Below are 26,802 nucleotides of genomic sequence, written 5' to 3'. Positions count from 1 at the left end.
TTACATCAATTACCCAGAATTTATCTGAATATTTAAAATTATATCTGAAAACAAGAGAAAAACAATTGCTTTAGTTTTTTGTTCCCAGGCAAGTAAAATTGGAATATTCACTCCAGTTGCCTGGGAAAAATTCAAAAGTTGCTTCATCAAAAATATCTTCATCAACAAATTCACCTTTCAGTTGCCTGCAATTAGCTTGTAAGGTTCTAAACTGTCCTAAATAAATTAATGTTGTGTCTTAATTTAAAAAAAAATTAAAAATATACCTTCGCTATCTTGGAAAAATGTAAAAACAATAAACTAATTTAATAATGGTCACTTTAGTCGTAGATTTGTGACTTTCAGGCAGGATAATATCTAAGGATTATTGCGCGATCATTATATTAAGTGAAATTTATTTTTTTACAATAATAACCCATCTTGGATACAAGTGAGAGCTTAATTTATATATTGATTAATTTATCAAGTCACTTCACAAGCACGTGGGTTACCACGTGACTATTTTTTTCTACAACTTTTATCCGCAATAATTCTTCAAATGTTCCTACGAGGTGGTTTCTATTAAAAGATGTGTCAGGTCCATTTAGGTTATGCATAAAAACCTTGCTTTTCCTATATCAAAAGCGAAGTGGAGCACATTATACACAAAAACATTTGTTTGCCTATTAAAAAAGAGTTAAATTCAATTTTTTTCTAAAAAAATACTTGTTCCAGATCCCTCCATGTCCCCCCTACCCTCCACTCTCGAGGGAGACCTCGTTCAACGCGCTGCCTCATCCACCCCCACAGTTCATCAGGGATCATCATTATCATCAGTATCATGACGTCATACGCAACTATCCCCACGGATTACCCAGAGACATTTACTATCCCTATGAGTATGATTCTTGTTCGTGTAGCTCCGGAAGTGATACGAACAGGTAAGAACGTATACAGGATGATTTATTTGGTTTCACAGTACAATTTTATTATTAGACATAACTTGCGGGGACCTTGGTGTATTTGTCTGGTGGTTTGCGTGGTGGTAGCAACCCTCACTGCCGGTTTAGGACTGCCCTTAGCTTTAGGTCCTCGCGATATAGGACAACTTTCACAAGAAGAGAGATTAGAATTGGTAAGGGCTGTAAGGAGGTAGAAGATAAAGTTGGATAAACTACATTGTTGCCTATTGCAGGTTAAAAAGTTATTGAAAGAAACTCCTTTGATAGACGGTCATAATGATTTACCATGGAACCTAAGAAAATTCCAGTACAACCAGTTAAACCAAATAAATTTAAGTAAAATTAAGTCTGAAGAACCTTGGTCGTCTAGTAAATGGTCACACACTGATATACCAAGGTATTGAACTAAAATATATATATTGTAACCTCAGAATTTTATATTACTGAAATGAAATAATTGTTTTTTTTAAAACAGGCATTTTTTGGGTACTCACTACACTGAAATTAAAGCATGCATTAAACAAACTAAATTTGTGGTCCTATGAACATGCAATTAACAATTAAAATCGAAAAGACATACCTACCTAAAACTGCTGAGGTTTGCGTTTTGTATACAGTACATCTGTAAAGTAGCGGATAAATTCAATAAAAATGAAATGGACCGTTTCTGAGAAATATGCCCTAACCCGTCGATTTTAATAAATATACAGAGTGACTCAAAAAAAAAGATATGACGTCATCAATGTTTTTTAAATGGAAATTAAAACCATTTTATAATGCAGAATCAGAAAGAACGCATTTTTCTACAAAGGATATGGTACAAATGAATAATGGTTACATACGCAATTTTGAACGAAAAATGATAAAATGTAAAATTAAAGAAATAGGTACCTATCTAAATTAAATGTTGGTATTTTGGTTTTTTAGTTGTTGTTGTCAGTGTCAAAAAGTGAATATATTTTGGTGCTACTATTTGAAGTATTTTTACATTTGCAAGTGGTGTTTATTCTTTTTGAGAAGTGTTGTTCCTGAGTTTTATTACCAACTTTATTACCTACTGTTATTGTATGAAATATGAGAAAATTAACCGTACGTGAAAGAATCGAAATCTTGTGCATGATTGGTTTCGAAGATACGTCGCATACTCAAAAGGAGGTGGTTCAGTTATTTAATGCAACTCATCCTGATCGGTCGACTATTAGTCAAAGCATCGTAAGCAGAGTTGAAGCAAAGTTTCGGTCGGGATTGAATAACTGAAGAAGATCATCTTAACGTTCTGTTATCGGTCCAAAATAATCCCAAAGCCACAATCATACGCACGGCTTGTAATGTTAATTTATCGCGATCTACTATGCATAAAGTATTAAAAAAAGCAAAGTTCCATCCTTATAAAATATTCTTACTTCAAGAGCTATCGGAAGATGATTTGGATCGCCGAAATGAATTTTGTGAGCAAATGCAGTAATTATGTAATGATTACAATAATTTTGTAAAAACGGATAATTTTTTCTGACGAAGCAACTTTTAGAAGGTAAACAGATAAAATTGTCGATACTGGGCGACCGAAAACCCTCACTGGTTCACAGAATGTCATACACATCACCCTCAAAAAGTTAATGTGTGGTGCAATATAGTAGAAGGTCGAAAGGCGATATAGTAGTATTTGGACTTTCTTCAAAATGATCTTATCCCCGCTCTGATAACTTTGTAACCGGATTTGGAAGAATCCGACATGTACCAACGTGATCTTTTATTTTCAGGAAGATGAAGCCCCGCCATATTATGCTTTACCCGTTCGTATTTATCTAGATGCAGTTTTTCCAAATCATTTGATAGGTAGACGAGGGTTCATTGAATGGCCACCCAGATCGCCAGATCTAACTCTCCTCGATTACTTTTTATGGGGATCATTAAAAAGTAAAGTGTATGCACTAAACCAGCGAGTTTAAAAGATAAAAGAGCAAAAACGCCAGGAAATTAAAAATATTACTCCAGATGCCATTGACTTGACAGCTTTTAAAAATAATTTTTAAATCGCGTTGGTTATTGTCAAGTTGTTAACGGTGCTCAATTGGAGCTTTTAATTTAGATAGGTATTTCCTTAATTTTTCATTTTTCGTTCAAAATTATTTACGTAACCACTATTTAGTAAAAAAAATGCGTTCTAATTCTGCATAATAAATTGTGGTTTCTATTTAAAAACGATATTGATGACGTCATATCTTTTTTTTTTAAGTCACGCTGTAAATTTAATTTCTACGTAGAAAACCCCTAAACCAAATATTAAAATCGACGGGTTCGGGCATTTTTTTCAGCAACGGTCCATTTCATGTTTATTGAATTTATCCGGTACTTTACGGATGCACTGTATGTTGTAAAATTGGTTGATTTAATGCTGCAATTTCGGGATCACTAGGTCGCGCTCTTAAGGAGCTATTCAGGTAAACGAGAAAAAAAATGATTCTAATTTTAAATGAGTATTGTATATATACCGGTCTCATTTAAATAAAATTAGTTATAAGGGTGTTAATCCTTAGGTCATTTTAAGTAGCAAAGTTCAAATAAAGCTATGTCCTAAATCTCCTAACTTTTGAGCTATAAAGTGCTAAAATCCTAAGAAGAAAAATGGTTTCTTCATCATTATTTTATTACCTTCCTAAATATGTTTATGAAATTTAGCACACACCCTTTGAGTATCAACAATCATTTTTTGATGTAGGAGATTCTTTTTAAGTTTAACCAGTGGGGTCCGTACAGGAGCGAACACTAAATATTTTTTAAAAAAATATGATTTACGTCACTGCTTTTCCGTAAAGTAAAAACTATTTTTTATAATCCCCAGTCGTTTAAGGGCAAATTTGATTTCTTAATTTTTTTTCGTCTGACATGCGATTACCGCGGAAAAAAAACATTTATATGCATGGTGAATTTATGAGTAAAAAAAAGAAATTTGTTCATTTTATAAACATATTTAATAACATAAACATTTATTTTACTATTAAAGTATAACAACTGTAAGTCTGGAAGTCTAGCGGTAATATTAAATAGTTTAAAAAAATTTCATACAGGGTCTCCTAAATTTGGTTCTAAGGGTGACAACTTACAACAATCTGTAGCTCAAAGTTAAACAGTTTAGGTCAGAGCTTCATTTGAACTTTTGAAAATTGCCTGAGGATTAAAATTCTTAAGAATCAGCATATAATTCTGTAACACCCTTTATATTAATAAAAAGAATTAAGGCTTATTCTAAACACAGAATTCGCTTTTAAAGTTTGGACACTGCAACTCGTGACACTCTATATAGAAATTTGGCGTTCTTGTAAAATATTTACAAGGCTTTTTTGAAAACCTATATCACGTTAACAATCTTTTAAAAGTAGTTATTTCTGTTATGGTTATTTTTTAAATCAAAGAAAAAATACTTCCTTTATTCGGTACCCAAAGAGTGTTCAGACAGCGTGAGCAAATCACTTTTTGGGCTATTGCTGTCTTTGAAACCTTATAATTTTAAAACCTCTCAAGAGATACCTACATATCACATTATGTTGTCAATACTTTTACCATATTTTAATGTTCCACTACAGGTACAGTTGGAGTTATATTTTTTCCAAAAAGTGCATTTTCTGAGTACGCATAATATAGTCGCGGACGCAATTATGTAAAAATAAAAATTGCAGCTGACAGAAAAGATACAACTTTACAGAATAATAGTTGAACTGACATATACTTTTGTAGCGCTAATATCCCAAAAATTACAAAATTCTGGGGTGACGATATTGAGTTTCTAATATTAAAAAAATAAAATAAAAGGCATTTTGATTAATTTAGACTGAAAGAAGGAGGTGTGGGGGCTCAATTTTGGTCTGCTTACGTACCCTGCAAATCGCAGCACAAAGATGCGGTACAGATAACTCTGGAACAAATCGACGCGATCGAGCGACTAGTGCATAAAGAGCAGCGCAGCTTAGGGATGGCAAAAAGCGAAGAAGAATTACGAGCGGTGCATAAACAGGGAAGGATCGCGTCGCTTATCGGGGTCGAAGGTATAAAATCACGGAATATTCTATTTTTGGTTGTTTTTTCATTTAATATTTCTAAGGTGGTCATGCTTTGGGTAACAGCTTGGCCGTTCTACGAACTTTTTACAACTTGGGAGCAAGATATTTAACAATAACGCATTCCTGTGATATTTCGTGGGCAACGGGACAAGATACGATTACCAGAGACGGGCTTAGCGAGTTCGGGAAGATTGTTGTGAAAGAGATGAATCGTTTGGGTATGATAAGTAAGTATAACCTGACTAATAGGGTAATTTATATTTTATAAAATACGTCATATTTATTTAAGTTAAAAAAATAGGTACCTTTTGAAAACTATTCATGTAAATCATTTACGTGTGAAAAAAATAAAAAAATAAAATTGCGTAACAATTTACTTCTTCTGGCAAAAAAGTACTTTACTGTCTGTATTTTGGTTACTAAAGAGCAAGTTCTTCAAGCTAAAAATGCAAACTATTATGGTACATGCTTTCTTTCTGGACAACTTATTACTATATATAAGGTAAAAATTATAAATTATATAATATGTCATATGTAAAACAGTAAAATTTAAATTAAAAATATAAAAATAATATTAAAAAATAGATTAAAACTATTTAATTAAAATAAACTGAGAAAATAAAGTAAATTAAAATAATCTAGGACAATATACCTTCCAAATATACCGTCATTTGCTTGAAAACTATAGAACATAGGCAACACACTTATAAAACAATGAAACAAAATAGACATCTAAAAGTTCAAAGGCGATTTAAAATAATGTGGTATATTACATATAGCAACGCAAGTCGGTGGATATCAGAGTTGAAATAATTAAGGTATTTATTATGATTTAAAAACTAAACATCGATAAAGATTTAATAACAAATCATGGTACTTCACACGGTTAAAATTTTGAAATAATTGTAGTGCAGGGCTAAAGGAATTATTTTGCATGTATTTTTCAGTAAATTAATGTACAAGTTGGTAAAACGATCATTAATCATAGTTCCCAGGTCTAAATCAGAGAAGAAGAAATTGGCAGGAAGAACTTGGCTTTGCAGCAACTCAAGATTTGGACCCGATTTGGTCGCCCCGAAATACCAGCCCAAACATTTAATTTTTGAGGATGCTGAGTACGAATTTTGATAAAGGAAGAATTATGTTTTCCATTTAATGAAGAAGAAGATTCACCTTCTCTTTTCTTCTTTTGTAAAAAAAAATAATTTTCATTTGTAAAATTCCATCATGGTTTCACAACATTCTATTTTTCGCCACTGGTCTTCAGTAAATCTCTTGAGTTTTTCATTATTTGAAATATTTCTACTTATTCTACCTATGTTTTATCCAAATACTGGTAACAGTTTTATGAACCATATTCAGTTCCTCTCCAACACTTTTACTTGATCTTGTTAAATCCACTTCTGGCGCACTACAGGCCATTTTTTCCAATCGTGCTTGCTCCTGGACTCTTTCGAAAGAAGGTTCTTGCACTTTAGTGTTGGCATTTATGACAATCTTAGAGATAAAGGAATCGGTCTATTTTTAAATGTAATTGAAACCAATTGCAATTGCGATTAACAAATATTCCTTTGTCGAAAAATAAGTCAAAATTGGTATTATGAACTACTTCACCCAATAAAATCTATTCCAAATTATTGCTTAAATCCTTTTAAATACTATACTATTTTATTGCTTTAGAGTCCCACTCTTCAAAAATACAATTTTCTCAATAATTATTTTGAAATTAAAGCGGTAAAGATCACGAAACCGTGGAGGATTTATAACACACAACGGGAAATATCTCGTTTCCTATTCGATTTCATACTTCCGATCACCGTATCTGGAAATCGGAAATTTGCTTGCCAGATTAATATCTTCAAATATTTCCCTTCATCCAAGCAATAATTCTTATAAATAGTAAAGGTTAAAACAATTTCCATAAATAGTTTTTGATTGTGCATTCATCATTTTGTCACTTTCAGTGTTATTATCAGAGTTTACTACACTATTATAAAAATTTATATTAAAAGTAGAAACTGAAGTTCCAAATATCTAATGCAAGACTGGCATATCATCTCCATTTAAATTATGCATCGTACTATGCAATATAAGCCATTAGCAATTTACAAAATTGGCAAAACTCTATGTCTCTCCTTTATCAGTGCATTCAGTAAAAAACCTCGAAGGGTATTTTCACATTTCAAAGGACATGTTAAATGAGGCTTTTTGCGTTCTTTTTCAAAAACCGCTTAAGTATTCCTGCACTTTACAGTGGCTTTAGGCTCCCACATTATAATGAGCTGCTCGTGCATAGATTTTTCCCCTTTTTTAAGGGTTGGTTTCTTCGCAAAATGACACAGGAAAAAGTACATACTCATCACGATCATTAGAGAATGTTGTCTATTGCTGTAGTTTTTTTTATATAGGTATTTTTTATGAAATATACAATAAGCTATTAAGGAAATTAAACACATACATTTAAAAGTGTTCCATCACCTTGTTTTTATACGAAGAATTTAGCGTCCATAATTTTTGTAGGCTTATTTATTAATGTTTATCTGTCGTATTCTTCGCATTTTTTTTGTAAATTTAATGCTTAGTTCGATTATTAAGTTACAGACACTTAGATTTTAAGAGTTGACATGATCATTCATAAGTGAGATTGACTGTGAAGGCGACTGCCAAAGGCTAATAGAGTTGAAGTTTGGCAAAATTCAGTAAAGCGTCTCTAAGCTTGCATAAATACTAGAGATGGAAATACATGGTATTAAAAAAAAGTTCCCCAGTATTTCTATTAAGAAAAAAAACATCAATTTGTTAATTTTAATATGTATTAAAAAATAACCCTTTAATATTTAAAACTAATCAATTAATCAATTTCTAATCTATTTTTGCCGATAAAAAACTTTCGGAAATTTAGGGTGGTGCAAAACATTTGAATCTATGTGGATTTCAAGTTACAATAATATTCCAAAATTAAAAAAAAAATGTTTTTTATTATTTTATTTCGATACATATTTTCAATAAATGTCGTTAGTCGGATTTTAATATGTTATTAGAAAAAATAGGCGGATGTCTATAATAAGGAAATACTCTCTATTTTATTATCCAATTTGATTTGTTTTATTCAACATATTTATGGTATTTTAATTTAAGTTTTCCGTTAAAATTTTCACATCCAAATAAAAATAAAAAATCGTGGGTAACGGATGAAATTAGAAAATCTAGCAAAAATTTTAAATATTTACACCGACGACGGGGTGATCCCAGAACTGGAGACGACATATAGAAGTGAAAGTGTCAAGCATAAATTATTAATTAATCATAGTAAAAAACAATTTTATCAGCATAAAATAACAAAATCTGAAAATCCTAGGAAGACAATGTGGTCTATCATGTCTGAGCTAAATAACAATAAAAAAAAGGATTTTTTATATTTTAATATAGAGAATAACGGCTTACTAATTACAAACCCAATAAATTTAGCTATTTATTTTAACCCTTAATTAGATAGGTCGAAAATTTAACTTTAAAACGAAACTATGAGTCCCGGGGACTCACATTTAAAATTGGCTAAAAAAAATATTATTCTTGATGATTTCATAAACTACTATTTTTTTTTGTCATAATATAAGTATTTTCGTTAAATAAAACGACAATTATATAAAAAAACTTTATTCTAATAACCGAAACACTGCATTTACTAAAATAGGAACATAAAGTGTATGCTTATTGTTATATCAAATAAAAAATGTAAGAAAACAAAAACCTTATAATATTCTATAAAAAACAAACATATAATACACTAAAAAAATAAAAAAAAAATATTAGTTTTGGTAACATATATCACAAGAAAAAACGTGCATATGCTAAACATGTAAAAAAAATTATTCTCTTTGTACGCAATTATTGCAAATTTTGTTTGCGCATGACGAACAAATGGGTTTAAAACATTTACAGCAAAGGTATGCTGTTTTTGTTCTTTTTTTATAATGACATAAGGTACAATATTGTCTTTGGTCTCTTGGAAGTTTCTCAATTTTTGGATCAACTTCTTCTGGTACTTCTATGCCTATGATATTTGATATTGATGTTCGTAGCTGGCGAGGAATCTTTGTGTTGTATAGGCGACTTCTAAGATTATTTTCATTAAGATTAGCAGCCAATGCTTTATGAGCCCTTTTATGGATGTTGTATAGGCGACTTCTAAGATTATTTTCATTAAGATTAGCAGCCAATGCTTTATGAGCCCTTTTATGGATTTGGTGCAGTATATAGGCATTTAGACCAGCCATATCTAAAATTCTAAAAAATATAGCCATGGGCCAACGTGTAGTTCTGCGGCTACAGCTGTAAATCGAACACTTCTGGTCAACAGAATCGACACCTCCTTTTGTATTGTTGTAATCTTCTATAATGATGGGTTTACCAGTATTGGGGCCAATTTCATTACTATGGTGCATAGAAGAATAAAGAACCGCCGTTTTATTTTTCTTTGGGACGTAAGTTACTAAGGTACAATGATTTGTAAATCCAAATAATGTAGTGCCAACATCTCTATTTTTATTGGGAAGTAACTCTTTAGGAATTATGGCTTTATTCTTTTTTAGAGTCCCAATTGTAGTTAGTTTCTATTCTCGTAGGGAAGTAAGTAGCTCCATTGAAAACTACCAATTGTCTGTTGTTACATTGCGGTTTGAGTTGAAGATAGGCCTACAAAGCCGCAAAACCGCTTGGGTGGGAATAGACTTTCTTATGTCTTCTGGAAGTGACTTGCTTGCATCAGAACCTTTTCCAGTATACAAATCAAGTATACAAACCAGGTATTACAAATTTAATGAATCCTAGAATCTGCTGAGCATTGCATTTTGAGGCCATACTTGGCGGGTTTGCTAGGCATATACATTTTAAATTTGCATCTACCTCTAAATGCAATAAGCATTTCATCAACTGTCGCATTGGCGCCAATACTATAGCACTTTTGAGAATTTTCATTGAATAAATCCAAGACTTCAGAAATAGCGCATCCTGGATCTACAATTTTGCGTGCTTCTCGGTTCTCAAAATCATCAAATCGTAATGCGACCAGTAATGCACAGAACCTTTTCATTGACATATAGGCTCTAAAGATTTCACGCCCAGTTCCATCTGTAGCAAATAGTGAAAGTATACTTTCACGATTAGACTTGAACACTGCACTATAGAAAAGAAGGGAAAAAAGGGCCTTCAGCTCAATAAGATTGCATTCTCTAAAATTGTAATCCCTAACATATTTTGATCTTATGTTTTCAAGTTTTTTGTTAGTCCATTTTAGAACAATATCCATCATACGTAGATCAAAAATGTGTTGAAAACACTCCAATGGGCTAAATGGGTTTTCTTGAGCAACGGCTGGTTTATTACAAGGAAGACGAATTATAATATGCGCTAAAGTTCTAATATTTCGTGTTGGAGGTTTGGGAGACAACTTGAACCTGTTCTTACCATAATAATAAGTATTCGATGGTGTTTCGATGATTGAAGTATCGGGCTCCTCTAATTCTGGATCTGAATCATTGGATATTTCTGATTCTGTTTGATGTGCACTTTCAATATAATCACCATCATCAACATCTGATAGCAGCTCTTCTAGTACATGTTCTTGTGGCTGAGTACCAGCATCATCCTCATTTTCGTCCAAAGCTTCCAACTCCCTTAGCCAGGTACTAACGACGGTTTCGTAATTATCATCACCCTACTTGGGATTCACCCTACTTCGGCCAGGTAAATTTGCCATTTTTTGCCTAAAAACAAAATATTTATGTAAATATAATCGTACCGTAACAATACACCATGAGTCCCACGGACTCATCTAAATGAACTTTTTCTTAATACCAAGAAAACAATTAATTATATGGTTTTTTGCACTCATCGGGGTCGATTAAATCTTGATCCTGACATGCATTTAAGTAATAATGGTAATTTCTTGCAACGACAACAAACAATCAAGTTTCATGGCTTGATACTAGATGGCACTCTTTCATGGGAGGCACATTGCAATGATTTGTCATCAAAATTAGGTAGTCTTTGTAATGCCTTAAGAAATATTAGGTCCTTAATGGATAAAAACCAGTTGGTTTGTGTATACTACTCCATAATCCACTCTAGGATTCTGTATGGGATCCAGTTCTGGGGTTTCTCGGCGTATGTGTGTCGTGTATTTATTGGTCAAAAATAAGTTATAAGATGTATGTCGGTAGTACCTCCTAAAACTTCCTGCAGATCGTTTTTTAGTCACTTTGAGATCTAAACTGTTCCGTGTATGTATATATTTCAAGTATGTTTATTTGTTTTTAAAAATCTTAATTTATTTGTGACAAATGTTTTTTTTCATAACTATCCTATACTAAGAAATAACTAGACTAAGAAATGATTTATCTTTGTTGCGTACTAGATTAACTCTTTCAAAAAATTTTATCCTGAAAATATGTCCAAAAGTATTTAATAAATTACCAAATGACATAAAAAATTGCAATCGTTTGTCAACATTTAAAAAGAAATTAAAAGGTTTTTAAGTTTTGAAGTGTTACTATGATATTAAGACTTTTTACCTTTGGGAGTAACAACTAGCTGTAACGTATATATTTATTTCTGTTACTGTTTTGTATGCTTAATTACGTTTTTGAGTATGTAAACTAGATTTAGTGTAGATTTAGGTATATAATATTTGCAATTTTAGCTTGTTTGAACATGGACGAATTCCATACACTGTACTGTGTCAATTTTGAATAATACAGATTTGAATTTGAATTTAAATATTAAGTTTAATTAAAACACAAATTTCCTGGATATATAAAACGTTTTATTGAAAAAATCATAAATTTTATAGTTTTCCAAAAAAATTTATTAGTTTCGTTGAATTCAAAATGGCGAAATTAAAACAAAACCGTTGGAATTTTCTCGATAGTGGCCATAGAAGCCGAGATATCGACCTCCAAAGTTTGGGATTTTTCAATATTCGTTTCGAATTTTTTCACCAAAAATTGATTTTTTCGAAATCGAACTAACTATACCATCGTCTTGCGCTTATCACCCACATCACGAAAACACCGGGTTATTATGGGATTCGAGCAGAACTAACTAAATGAGAGCACTTTGAAAATTCGGAAAAAGACATTTTTCGACCTCGTTTTTGAGGCCAAAAATGGGCTCCAAAAATGCGATATCTCAGCTAGTATAAGAGCTACGATCTCGCGGATGTTCTCGTTGAATTCAGAATGACTAAACTAAGACAAAACCATTGGAATTTTCTCGTTAGTGGGCATAGAAGCCGAAATATTTAATTTTTCTCTAGATGTACGACATTTTGCATTTAAGCAATGTCTAGTTAAATATACATTTCCGGTAAGTTCGAAAAAAATACGAATTTTAAATATATCAATTATTTCCTGGATTTTTGTATTTAGTATTTTAACAAAACTGGATGGAATAAATTATCAGCACATTCCAGAAAAAAAGTTTCGAGAAATTAATTACAAACGATTTTCTCTCCTAGCTTATACCTATGCGAAAATTCGCACAATATTTGAGTAAATAAATAAACATTTCCGGGAAACTCCTGAATTATCCAAAAAAAACACGATAACTTGAAAAATTACAAATGGTTTTTTTAATTAGCTTTATACAATATTTCGCATAATATTTGATTAAAAAATATAAAATTCCGAAAAAAAAACAGTGGAAAGTTTCCAGATTTATTCAAAGCGTCTTTACGTGTCATCTTTAGTGTAAATTTCCGGCAAACTTCGGAAAGATTAAAAAAACAATAGAATTTTAAGAAACTGTCTTAAATGTTTCCTAGACTTTCTGTGTTTTAAAGACAACATGTGATGTATTTATATTTCATAAAAAAAATTTAGAAATGTAGAATAGTTCCGGAATTGGAATTTTTTTTTATTGCCCAGATTTTAGTTTATACAATATTCCACTTAAAAATATAAATTGTCAGAAAATTCCGAACATATTCACAGGAAAAATTGATAATTTACAACGTTTTTATTTTTTCTTGAAAAAAAAACCGAAATTTGTACGATACTTTATTAAGAAATATCGTACCGGAAAATTTAAAAACAATATTGAAAAGTCGTCTTTATTTTTCCTGAAAAATATATACATAATTTTTTTTTTAGTTGACTTATCCCACTCATCAGTCTACACCGCAATGTCCGCCATTAACGTTTCGTCAGCCCCCGTCATCTTCAGCCACTCTGCCGCCTACACTCTGTGTAATTCCTCCCGAAACGTTCCCGACGATGTCCTGAAGATGGTCGCTCGAAACGGTGGTCTCGTCATGGTTAACTTTTATGCATATCACGTGGCGTGCAGCGTCAACGCCACCATGGACGACGTTATTCGGCATATTAATCATATTAGGAAAGTCGCTGGGATAGAACATGTCGGTTAGTTAATTTGGAAATGTTTTGATATTCTCACTTTTTACTATATTAACCCATATATTAACATGCAACAGAAAATAATTGGGAAAGCCTTATTAAAAAAGAGAACGATAAAGTTTCAGAGACTCTCTACTTATGTTGGTCGCTGAGAGGGAAAATGTACTTTTATTTCAATTACCAGGAGGAAAAAACAAAGTTTAAAATTTCCGGAATTTTAGAATGCCTCGAAGAAAAAAAAACGATTTCAAATTTTGAAAATTAAGGTTTTGTTTTTTTCAATTAAAAGCGAATTTGGGTCCGGTAAAGTTAAAGGGACGTCTAAAAACCGATTTTTTTTTGAAAATTTTTACATTTTTACATATAATGTTGAGTTTGAACATTTTATTGATAAAAAGTGAGGATGAAGTAAAAAAATGCAAAATTTTAAAAATTATAAAGGAATTTCTACTTACGTATAATTCATAATTACACCCGGCTTAACTACACTCTATTTGCGACTAGGCATCACGTTGACCATTATATATGCTATTAATTTAAATTTAAAGCCTTAAATAACAAAATTATGTAACCTTGAAGGATTTACATTAGTTCTTTAGGTCATAAACACAAATTTCCACACGCAAATCAGGAATATATAAATATATTCATTATATAAATATAAATATGTAAATACGGATTTATTCATAAATAAAAAAGACTATCAAGTGTCACTTACGTCAACAAATATAATTTATTGGAAGTGGCTACTGTACTAGTTCGATTATCCTATTTTCTGTCCTGTCTCCTTATAGGTAAGTATTTGTTTATTTATATAATCATAAAATATGCACGGCGGTAGCCCCGTGTGCGCATACAAGGCAGGCGCACATGGGGCGGCAGCTCCGTGTACGCACAAGGGACTGTATGGTTGGTGCACATGTGGAGTTGGGATTGCAAAAAGGGATTGGACCCTTGGGTTGGCGCTAAATAGTGGGTTAGGTAGTCGTTTGAGCCCTACTTAGGGAATGGGTAATAGTTAGAAAATGGGAATTATAGGGCTGCCCGTGTTTGTGCCTATAATTCCCTAATATTATTATTTATTACTTCCTTATTATTTACCTGTTAATAATTAAATATCTTAAATTATGTTTTTTTTTAATTTATACTTATTATATATTAAATTACATAAAATATCAAATAATTTAAATAAATAAATAATAATTTAAATAAATAATACCTATTTGTTAACACCTCGTCGGTCTTATCACGTAAGGGCGTATCTCAGTTTTACTCATTTTTCAGAAATGCGATTTTAAATAATTTTACGCTCCTTCATTGTGAATAACTCCAGTAATAATTTTTATACCTTGTTGATTCTTTGTATGTAGCAACTAACGCTATATAGCTTAAAGAATGTTGTAATAAAACAATGTTAAGTGATTTACAAATAGCGGAGAAAAAAAACATTTTAAGAGTTACGCCCTACGTGGGACTGATTTGGCGAGGCGAAACTGAGATACGCCCTTGGAGTAACACAAAAAGATTCATAATAACGTTATTTATTAAGCCTACTGGAATTGAAAAACTGTCAAAGTAATTCTCATAAAACTGAAAAATTTTTGGTTGAAAAGACGTGAAAACTAAGGTACTACAACCTACTAATAAAAAAACTAATTATTAGTCATTAAGATGAGCCAGAGATTTAAAGAAATCCTGATACTCTTTTTGTCTAATCACAGGAGTAACACCTGAACATAGAGAAACCAAATCCTGGTACTTGTCCTTACTAATATTGTTTGGGCCAGCATTCAGTGGTCTGAGCTCATACGTTCTAATATTATGCTGTTGGTTTCGTTTTAGTGACAAACTATCATAATTTTGTTGATAGTGGCTCATTTTAAAAAAGATCTGGTCTGGAGAATCATTTTTAACTTTCACATAATATCTGTCCACTTAATCTGGTTTCCTAAATCGCTCTTCCTCACGGTCAAAATCCTTACATCTTTTGAAAGCTGTTTAAAATCGAAAATGTCTTCAGTATTCAGAGATCTCATTTTGTATGGCTGTTTCTGTCTTGCCAGTGCAAAAACTGGGTGTAACTGAGATGGAACGTAGATATTTCCTGCATGTTTGATTGCATAACCTATAGCACTGTGCGCAGAATCGCCTTCATTCTATCCGTGAAAGGATTCGAAGAATCTTAAAGATATTTCTTTCAAATTCTCTAAGTGAGCTACAGCATAGAGAAGCATTGCCGCCATGACAGTATTTTTATTTTGGCCTCGACATCCATCAGAAAAAAGGGCCAGTTCTTGGGTTACCCCATTGTCATTGTAATACTGCAGGGTTTTTTAAATTGCCGTCGATATTTCTGATGCCCCTCTTTTTCTTATGCCTTCATGCCACGTCCAGCAGAAACAGTCTTTGCTGGCAATATCATAAAACGTTAAATTGAAATTAGCCAGCCTGTTTTTATAAAATAACGCATTTTCGTTGCAGGTGGGTAAATATATCACCTGTTGAAGATCAAAACACCCACATAACAAAGAGCTGTTTACTTTTGCTTCTTGTTTTTTGTTTTCCTTAATTTCCCTTACTTTATTTTTTTCTGAAACATGTTTTTGATACTTCTCTTTCAACTGCTCCATTTGCTGTGCTGTTCCAGTTTTGGCAATTGTGTACAACGAACAAAGATCTTTTTTAGGGTAAAAAAAGGATAAGTTTTTTGTTTTGAAGACTCTCTGAAAAGTCGAGAAGGAAGGCTTTTCTTCATTCTTCGTTGTCCAATCCTCTAAAAACATCAAATATATCTTATGTAGGGTAAGGTCTGGGTGCAGATATTGCCTCGACGTATTCTTACGTCAATAATGAGACTCCATTTTTGGGAATCGGTCAATATGAATGCCTGTAGCATCACGAATCATGCGTTCTTTTTCTTTAATGGCTTCGGAACGTTGCCTACCTCCTCTCATTTCCTCTTCAATAATGCCTGAATCGCTGCTTTTTAAAATGGCACTTCGCACCATCTTATCAGTGATTCCGAATTTTTCTAAGAAAAAACGCTTGCACACCAACAAACGATTTCCTTCTAATGTTACATAATACTGAATTGTCTTTTGTCTTTTCGAGTGTTCTCGTTGGGTAGTCTTTTGTTTCGTATTCATTATACTAATATGGCGCACAATAAACTCTCTTTGGCTATGTAAGTCGCCTAAATTATTGAACATTTCGAACAATTTCAGCCGATCCGCATTGCTAAATTTAATACATTTCTTTCCAAACTTATTGCAAGTATTTCTATTGCAACCATCTTTTAGTTTTCTAGCTGGAACAGTTTTTTTAGTTGCAGAGCTGATGATGTTTATTAATTCTTATGTGACTGTTTCTTTCTTGCTCTCTTGGAGTTCCCTCTACAATGAAATCTTCTGGTTCAGTATTAAAGTTGTTTTGCTCAGTCTCTGGTAAACTTGGGTTTCTATCTATCTGGACAACACTCCTGATATTTTCAATTCTATCTTCGTGATCTTTATTTTTATTTTGCGGGTATTTTCGGTTAAAATTGTGTTCATTACAGCTGTCATTATCTTCAAAGTGGTCCCAACAAATTAAAAAAAAAACATCTATGACACGCGCCCCACACTTCTTTATGACAATTTGCAACTTTACAGATCCCTGAGTTGTCCTCTTCGTTATAAATGTCTTTTTTTATGTTTCAAATCAGCAGAAGACCCTTGCAGCCAGACATTTTTCAGATTAATTAGCGGTTCATCATCAGATAAATTCCATTCTGGACTCTTTTCTTTTTTTTTTTGGGGCTTATCGTTCTCAGATTCTGAAGATGCATAACTTGTATGCAAATGTGTTAAACCTGCTTTATTATCTAATTATTCATATTCGGTGGCAATAATTGTCCCATAATACCATATTTTATCATATCTCATTTTAATTTTCGCACCTACTCCGAATTGTTTTTGTTTGTCCAAGCTAACGAGATCATTTGTACTCACAACATTTTTACTGTTGTCTTTCCAAATCACAAGAATATCCATATTAAGGATTCTGCTTTGTCTATTCTAAAACAAAGAAAAAAAAATCATGATTTTTGAACGAACTTGTATAATTATTGTCTAATTCTTTTTTCTACTAAATATAGATTCATCGACGATATTTCCAACCCAGCCTGATAAAAAAAAAAATGAAAAGAAAAATAAAAAAATGAAAAAATTGATTGGGACGCTTTGAAAATTTTAATTTCGCATGCGTTTTAAGTCAGACGTATGGGCCTATCTTAAGTTAGGCCTATACGTGAGATTAAAATTTGAACTTTTTTGAGATACGACCAAAGAAATAAATAGTGGAACAGCCAAAATATAAAATATTGATATATGCCCGTTCGTGAAATAAAAATATGAGGCTTCAGTAATTTTTTGGCGAGCTTAACTCAATTTTCAATTTTTCTGAGATTCGCCCTTACGTGATAAGACAGACGACCTGTTCATGTAATGTAAAATCTAACTACCGATATTATGCCTTTATTATCTAAAATTGAGTCCACAACCAACCCATCTAACTAAAAAGTGTTCCAGACAAAACCAAAAAATACTACTGGGGACATACTGAAGCCACTGCCATTTGCGTCAATAAGGTTGTTGTTTTATTTTTCTTGTGTGTAAATTACAAAGCATGTAAGTAAAAGGGGTACAATGCGATAAAAAATGCTATGAATTTACAATAATAGCCCCCAAAAAGTAAAATTGCCTCAATATAAATATTTTTTAATTATATCAAAATCAAGAACTAAAAAACCTTGTGCAAGCCGGCAATAATTACGTATTTAGCGTATGTAGAAAAACCTTCATAATTTCCAAAGTTTTGTATTTTTTCCAATCATCCTCACTTTTATATCAATATTTTGACCACAATACTTTGACAAACTGGGTTTTAGACGTCCCTTAACTTTATCGGACCCGCGAATTAAAAAAAAAAAAAGTTCAATATAGAAACAAAAAAAAATGGAAATAAAAGCCTGAAAAATCTTCAGGCTTCTTGTTAGAAAAGGAAAGAACGAGCAGTTGTCGCTACAGAAGACAAAAACTTCATGTCAACTGCATGGAGAAAGATAAATAGATTTTCCCGCAAATATATGATTTTCCTTAAAAAATAATATTAAGTTTCTAGGACAACCTTATCAGTTTCTAGGAAGAAAAGTTAAAAGATAAAAACACCTTTATCGATAAGAAAACCAATACATAAGGAAATGTTTTTTTTTTTAATTTTTAGATAACTTCTAACTTCAAAAGATTTCAAGAAGGAATTTATTTCATTACAATAAAAATTAAAGCTCTCCACGCACTCAAGATCTGAGGCAGTCAGACCTGTATAATATACTTTCCAACGTTCGACGTTGGATGGATATCATCAGTTCTATTTTTATTTTAATACGAGGTTGTTATAGATCCTAGAAATTACAAGAATCCACAAGACTCTTTTTGCAATTCTTAAATATAAAAATCTATTATCAGTTTTAATTTTTTGAAGAAAGGGCCTCCGAAAATTCGATACAAATTAAAAATATAAATATTAATTTTGTTTAGGTATTGGAGCAGGATACGACGGTATAAACGTAACTCCTTCCGGACTAAATGACGTCTCAAGATACCCCCACTTATTCGCCGAGTTACTAGCAGATTCCGACTGGTCAGAACAAGACATTCTTAAGCTGGCAGGTCTTAACTTCCTAAGGGTGTTTAAACGCGTAGAAGAAGTTAGGGATGAGTGGAAAAAAATGGATGTGCTGCCTTTCGAGGACCTCGGACCCAGACGAGAGGCCCAGGAGTGTATTTCAAAAAACTCTTGACGAATGCTGATTATTTTAAATATCAATTTCGTTAATGGAAACCCTGACGCGCCGCTTTTTATAGGTGGGTTTGTTTCACAGTAAAAAGTTGCTTTAGGGTTTAAGTTTAGATCGGGAGTGCAATTAATGGCCTATAGAGATTTAAACTAGTGTCATATTTTTATCAATCAATTTACTAAACTTTTTTTTACTAATCTTAATTGCGCACCCGAAATATTATAGAAGAAAAAAAAACAAAATTGGCAGAAAATATACTGACGTTTAAAATAGGTGTATATTTTTTGTAATTGGTTTTTATAAAACTTGTATACACAAAATGCCTACAAAAGTGTGTTTTTTAGTAGGTGAACTATTAAACCTGCATTATATAGCTAGTTAACTCCCACGCACAAATGGGTTTTCAAATTTACAATCCTTAGGTAAAAATTTTCATCTATTTAGGTGTTATACCCTTTTCCAGAAAATCAACTTAGTTAATATAACTGAGCAGCATGCAAGTGAATCATAGAATTACCCTGTAGAATGTTATCCATCTTAAGTAACATTACTTATATATTTAAAAATATTAACAGAATTATCATGCACGTCACGCGACCATGTATGAGTGAATGAAGGCACAATCATGTGACAGTTCTGTCAAACTAAGCTTCTCCTATTATCTGACGTAGAAATCCAAGATGGCTACCGAAAGTGATATACCGCTGGAAGGCAAAAAGTTGTCAGTTGTTTGATGCAAAATTATAAGTAATATTACTCAATATGGATAACAACATAAAATTGGATATCTTCCATTATTTTCTATACCCCTTTTAGGCTAAAATTTGTCATGTTATCGAGTGACTGAGATGTTTTTAGACAAATAAAATACATTTTTAAACATTGTATTAAGACATATGTCGAAAATTTTATAAAAAAAATAAATGAAGAGTTTTATAAGTTTTTAGGCTTTTATAAACCATAATTTACAAAGTGACTTTTAGATTTTTCATAAAACGTAACTGCGTCTAAGATATAAGAATCAAAGTCGTGAGACTTTTTAGGTTGTGATTTATGTCCCTTTATATATAAATATATACATTAAGGCGCTTTTAAGAGGAAAATTGTTGTAATTTTTTTTTCCAGAAAAAAATTGATGTTTCGAAATATGTTAGAAAATAGGTGCTATAGCAAAAACGCTGATGATTTTTGTCGCAAAATGGTAATTTTTGTAGACCATATTTATTATTGGTTATTGTTATTAAGTGGATATATTTTAAGGAGAGAAAGAGATTGTGTAACTCTATTGTGTTGTTGCGTTCAAGATGTTTATTAGAGGTGACCCCTATTTATGTAGAATAAATATATTAAAAATTATATATATTAGGTGGTTTCATTTTGTGTGAAGAAATAGCCACGTATCACAGAAGATCGTAGCTTTCAGGCATTGATAAAACATATCAAGTTTTAATTTAATTCAGAATAATGTTTGAACCAGATCAATGATGATTTTATACTGTAACTTCCGGAATCATGGTCAGCCAAGTATGTAAGGAGATGTGTCTGGAGAGTCAGTGGGTGACCGTTCAGTAAACTGAAGTTCAAAATATTGGCGCGATATTTAAATCGGATATAAGTAGTAGTAAATAAATACGATGAAAACAAATATTTCCAGTAGTCGTAAGTCATCGTGTTTCATTTTTTTCAAGTGTGGAAATAAATCAGTGGACTATTTTCGTGCATCGATTGTTTTAATTCACACCTGACGAACGGTAAAAAAACCCTAAGATACTATATAACTAAACTCCAATTTTGATTTGACCCAACGATTATTAATATACTGTATGAACATAAATTCAGAATCGAAGGTAATATCAAGATCAGTCTGCTCAATATAGTAGCCTTAATATAATAATTATAAGTGATAGGAGGATCTTCGATCTAAAATATACCACACATATCCAATACTTTCGCAGAATTTTCGAAGTGTCGTTCTATTTTCAGGACAAAAAAACCTCGTAATATAAAGTTGTTTGTCTTCTGTAGTGAGCATAGATGTACAATTTGATGTAAATTATACATCGTTTATGGGGACACTTATAAATTGGGATAAGCCAGAAACAAATTTAAAAAAATTGGTCATTAAAAAGGTGTATATTTCATTTACTCTATATAATAGATAGTATACTTGTAGGTTTCCATAAGCTTTTAAAGATAAACATTTAATATAACCTACATAAGGAATAATCTATCCTATAACTGTAAAATATAGGCATAACTCTAATAAGTAACGGCTTTACGCGTGTAGAATTTTAACTTTCGTATGAGTTTAGTTTTGTTTTAATTTTCGTTCGATTTATGTTTGCTTACCTTGTCGACTTCAGATACCTTTATTTGTATTTTAAAGCATGATGGTATCACGGTACGAAAGTGGAAATGGAATCTAATATTATTATATGGTAACACCACGAACTTAATAAATAAGTATACCTGAACTGCCAATTCGATGAATGACCACTACTAGGTGGCCGCCATTTTGCGTGATTTCGATGTTGGTCACTCTGACAAATTTCAGTTGTGCCAATTGTAGGGAAACAAAACAATTAAAGTTTTTGAGAGGTTATGTTTACAAATAGAAAATTACATTTAGTTAAGAATTTAAGGTATTTAAATTTCATTACAATTTATGAAAGAAAGTAATCCTCACCTAAAACGAGACAAAATTTTAATTAACTTGGGATAGTGAATGTACAGTGTTTCCGCGTTAATAGGCACAACCATCTATAAAAATCAAAATACAGATGATTTTATGTGGGCTTGTAATTAGCAAGGGTTCACATAGTAAAAATTAACAACTCTATATATTATTCTATCATAAACAACACATACAGTCAATTCACAATAATTCGGTTTTGAGAAACATTAAACCAAATACGTTTAAATAAGGAGGAAGCTATATCGCCTGTTGCAGACGATATACGCTATACTCACAATTAAAATCACAAGAAAAATAATTTTTGTAATTATAGTGCATATAGAACCACTATTTGGTGGTTGGTTTAGCCTTATATGTTTACCATCTTTGGCACCGATGCAGTTCAGGATTTTCGCATTTTTTTCAAATCCCATTGAAATCTGCAACTATTTTTCTGTAGATAATTTTGGTATGGTTTTTCAACTAAACAGGCTAAAATTGCTTTACAAATCTCTTTGACCATGGCGCTGGCAGTAAACCTTCCAACTCGGAAATTATAATACAGTTCTTTTAAGGAACATCCAGTTGCTAGATACCTGAAATAAAAATTATAAATGAATTCATTGAAAATGCCGGAAAAAGTAGAGACATGTATGTAGTAAATATATTTTTAATATGTTTTTTTCAGAAGAGTTACTAAATAAAAAATGGAAGTATATACGTGATTGATACTTATTCATATGCAGTTCAAAAAAACTCTTTGTACTACCAAGAACAATCTAGAGTTCCTGTACCAAATCCTCCTCCAGCTGGCTCTGCCCAATCGTACCTAAGTAATTTCAGCCCAGAAGAGGAATCCCAGTTTAGCGTTTTCTAATATAATCAAGATTTAGTATTTGTCGAAAACTTTCTGAATAAAATTACTATTAGTAAATCTACATCTAATAATTACTTACCTGACAGTAATAAGCAGTTTTTCCTCTGCAGGAATACATGTTCTCATACCGGTGTTTGTTTTAGTTACATTTGGCTTAATAGTATTCAACAACTCATCAAAGGAAGTCATTCTTAAATAATTGAAAAATTTGTCTTCATCTTGCCTTATATCAAAAAATAAATTGTAAAAAATGCGTTTTCTTTCCCCTTCGCTAACAATCGGATGTACCCACATTGTCCTTCTTCTCCTTTTTTCTTTCTTTCTTTTCAAGATTAAATAAAACAATGAGATGAAAATTATAAAATCTTCCATTTTGCAATAATCAGCAACTCACGTAAATTTGAATCATAATATAACTAGACAATGTCCTGGTTCATACAGTGCCGCTGTATGGCCTGTATGTATTTTGAATAGTCGGCACGCTGACTCGGTCGCTGTCTCGGCGTCTGTCTTCGCCCTTATTTAATATATTTTTTGTTCGCAACACTGAAAATTTTCAGAGTGACCAACATCAAAAGGACACAACCACTATAAAAATGACGGCCACCATGCAGTGGACATTTTTAGGTATCGTGGCCATATGCAATAGCAGTCCAGGTATATTTATTAACTTTACCCACAAAGTTTACACACATTATTTCTTTCAATGATTTCATTTACCTTTTGTTTTAAAGCATGACTCCTAGATGGCGTCATAGCTACGAATTCCGAAACAAGGGCAATAATAAAGATTTTAACACGGATTATGGAATAAAATTGTTCTTTTAACAGTCGAGAAAAAAATTCGTAGGCGATCAGATAGTGCCTGATCAATTCCGACAAAAGTTTCAACAATGGAAAAACAGCGATAGAGGTAGTAACTTAGTAATGAATTGGTGATAATAATGAGTAAAATGCGTATTGCTTACGTAAGAAAATTAATATTTCAAGGATATTCACCTAGTTTACTGAGAAATAAAATGTAAGAGAGTCTTAAAAATTGACAAAAAACATAACTTTAAGTATTTTTCGATATGATTTCTCATCTGACACCTCATACCCGAGTACGTCGTAGTTAAATTCTGTTTTTCGTCTGAGACGACGTTAAACATATGCTTAAATAAAAAAAACATTTATTTGAAAAACAGATTTTAATTAATTTTTTACTTGCATAGTTGTTACGCTTTGATCGGCAGTCGCTTTTTTTAAAGAGTGTCTTGAATAGAATAGTATATACCCAAGTGGCTTTTAGGATACTAACAATATGTATGTGCAATATTTAGCGTAAATTAAAATAAACATTAATAAAAACAATTTAATTATTATAATAAATCCAGCCATTAAGAGATGTAGCAATAGTCAGCCAAGCAATATATGGTAAAATCAGAGCTCCGGCTATCCAAGAAATGTATCCAAATGCTGCAGCTTCTATTATGGCAGTGATCAATATGAAAATTATTAAAATAAACGCCTAAAAGAAAAACAGAAATCGTAAAAATATTAGTTTGAAAATATAGATATCGAAAAACTTATTTAACCAGCATATTTTTAATTTAAAAAAAAACATTAAAATAAAGTTGTTTGACTCAGAAACTTGTAGTGAGTAAGTCAGATAAAAAAAATCGGTTATTCATTACATTAAAATAATGATTAGAATTCTAATCCCTGCTCTACTTATTAATTCTAGAAACTGTCCAAAAGTTAAATAAAAAAGAATGTCATCACAAACTTACTGCATATATGTCACGAGCGTTAAAGAACACTGGGGACCAGCACCAATTCAATATCAAGTTTAACGCATAAATTGACAAAAACCATTTGGCTTTATCTACAAAATATAAATAGTTTAAAAAAAAATTCAAAGGGTTCCTACAGCTTAAATTAGTCATACCTCTAAATCCCCCTCCTCGCCTGTAAACCAAACAAGACGCAATACCCATAAGACAATACAAAACTACCCAAACAGGGGCGAACAACCAATTAGGTGGTGTCCAGCTTGGTTTAATTAAAGTTAGATACCACCCTTGTATACTATTTGTAGAAAATACTGCTCCTAGTATTCCCCCTAAGTTAGGAATCAGCATGGCTATCAGTACTTGCAGCGCCGTTAACCACTTTCGGTCAGATTTTGTTTTATCCATTATAATAAAACCTAGAAATAATATGTTTTTTATATAAAATATTTAAAACTCACCCTTGAAATATCTTGCTACATAACACCTTAACACCTAATTCAACATACGTTATCTGAGGCGTTGAAATGTGATGACTTGTGCATAATAAACTATTCCGAATCTATTATTTACTTATCTTATATAATTTAGTTTTAATCTCTCTGAACGGCTGTAAAATATGTAGGCTATAATCTTTAATTTTGGGGCTTAAGAATTGCAATTTACTCCTTTATGACCTGATATTGGTCGGAAATAACAATATGGTTTATTTTATGTATTGGAAATAATTTATAGGTGCTATAGGTCTAAAATAAATAATTTGTGTGAAAAGGTGTTTTTTTCTAGCATGTTTTTCTCCTAGTTGGGTGATATTTAATAAGTTGTCTTGATGTTAGTAACATAATTGCTTATTGAATTAGAATTGATTAATAATATACGCTATAAATGACAAGTGTTTAAGGGGATATTTCTGGGGTAAAAATGAGAGTTTTTTTGATTTCCCTTCTTTATGTTCTGTTAACAAAATGTCGTTTCTTCACTTTTTTTAAACCAAAATCGTTTGTTCTGTAGTAAAACTTTTTTGCTGGGCATATATTAAAGGAACTTACCATTACTTTTTAACGTAGCTCTAGAATATGTAATAAGAGGGCTTGATGATCATGATGAGTATGTAGGAATGCCCAGGAAACTCAAGACGTATACGAGGAGATCTTAAAAGACTCTATATTCCCATGGAAAAAGAAAACTAAATACATGGCATTACATTGAAGAAAAATACACGGAGACATAAACCTCACAACAGATATTGAGTATTATTGTTAGACAAAAGAAGAAATATGTGTCTTCATGATCTGGATGTGTAAAATATAAACAGTATTACTTAGCAGAATATATGAATTTTTTGAACCCTTTCACCACTTCTCGAAAAAGCAAAAGCAATTTATAGAGAACAGAGGATTCTGAAGAAGTTGCTGACTTTTCACATTCAGAGGTTCTGGATAATTCCCAGCTATCCAGTAACGGTGCAATAAAAAAAATAAATCCTTTTTATTTGTCAAAATATACATATAAAATACAGTAAGTAATACAGAAATAATCTTGTCAATTCTTCGAAAAAGGACAAATCAGGAAAGCAGCGCGATTATAAAAAACCCATACACCACAAAGATGTCGATATATCTGCGGGATGCCACCCGTTAAAAGTATAAATATACTATTTTCAGCAATATAAAAGGGTCTAATACAAAAATCTTATACTTATATAAATTAAAACCTAAGTCTACTTAAAACCTAAACCTAGATTTACAATAAAACACAATAAAATAAAATAAAATCCTAAAAACTTTTATGTATGAACACACGGAGTAATCAGTTCTCTTAAATTATTTCACTTTAAAAGCTAAAAGAAACCGTAGATGCACGCAATTTGTATAGTATCAATTAGAAATCTATAATAGATTTAATCAAAGCAATAACCTGTGATACACAGATCAATTCAATCACATATTCAATCACATACACATTAAATTAAAAAATAATGGAGGGATTCAATTTTTATTCTTTATAAAACAATTATTTGTACTTATAATAATGTAACAAGAAATACAAAAAAATTAAAATATATAAATCACAAGATATTTCATTGTTTGGTCAATAAGTTACTTTTAACACTCTTTATATATGTAAATGTATATGTTTGTGTTTTTATTTTGTCCGCTACATAACTGAATGATTTTTGGAAATTCGCAGTTTTATGTTGCGGAATTAAGAAATTATCGCCTATTATAAC

General features: G+C 31.6%; 2 protein-coding genes and 1 long non-coding RNA gene across 4 annotated transcripts in view; 1 reads left to right on the top strand and 2 right to left on the bottom strand.

Annotated features, from left to right (window-relative positions):
• The window catches only part of LOC126739646 (dipeptidase 1-like), a 28,274-nt gene extending 7,663 nt beyond the window's left edge, over positions 1-20,611 (top strand). The window contains exons 2-8 of the mRNA XM_050445419.1: positions 715-920; positions 976-1,114; positions 1,175-1,338; positions 4,770-4,984; positions 5,041-5,226; positions 13,150-13,419; positions 18,990-20,611. Coding sequence (XP_050301376.1) covers positions 715-920; positions 976-1,114; positions 1,175-1,338; positions 4,770-4,984; positions 5,041-5,226; positions 13,150-13,419; positions 18,990-19,252 — 1,443 coding nt within the window. The 3' untranslated portion in view covers positions 19,253-20,611. The remainder of the gene's footprint in view (positions 1-714; positions 921-975; positions 1,115-1,174; positions 1,339-4,769; positions 4,985-5,040; positions 5,227-13,149; positions 13,420-18,989) is intronic.
• On the bottom strand, positions 13,096-13,929 carry LOC126739650 (uncharacterized). Its single transcript, XR_007661674.1, has 2 exons — positions 13,869-13,929; positions 13,096-13,401 (listed from the first exon to the last, which is right to left on the bottom strand). It is a non-coding gene; the product is annotated as an uncharacterized LOC126739650 (long non-coding RNA).
• A 3,360-nt stretch (positions 20,612-23,971) lies between the features above and the next one.
• LOC126739648 (translocator protein-like) lies at positions 23,972-25,196 on the bottom strand. Of its 2 annotated transcripts, none has more exons than XM_050445422.1 (4): positions 25,082-25,196; positions 24,731-24,991; positions 24,573-24,667; positions 23,972-24,310 (listed from the first exon to the last, which is right to left on the bottom strand). In XM_050445422.1, the coding sequence occupies exons 2-4, from the start codon at positions 24,978-24,980 to the stop codon at positions 24,155-24,157; spliced, it is 501 nt and encodes a 166-aa protein (XP_050301379.1). In that variant the 5' UTR covers positions 24,981-24,991; positions 25,082-25,196; the 3' UTR covers positions 23,972-24,154. The 2 variants fall into 2 exon arrangements, with proteins under 2 accessions (XP_050301379.1, XP_050301380.1); XM_050445423.1 differs by having other exon boundaries at positions 25,053-25,144.
• Between the last annotated feature and the right edge of the window lie 1,606 nt (positions 25,197-26,802).

Source organism: Anthonomus grandis, chromosome 8 (genome assembly GCF_022605725.1).
Source record: "Anthonomus grandis grandis chromosome 8, icAntGran1.3, whole genome shotgun sequence".
Lineage (NCBI taxonomy): Eukaryota > Metazoa > Arthropoda > Insecta > Coleoptera > Curculionidae > Anthonomus > Anthonomus grandis.
Note: the sequence above shows the minus strand (reverse complement) of the source record. Positions and strands in the feature narration are given on the sequence as shown.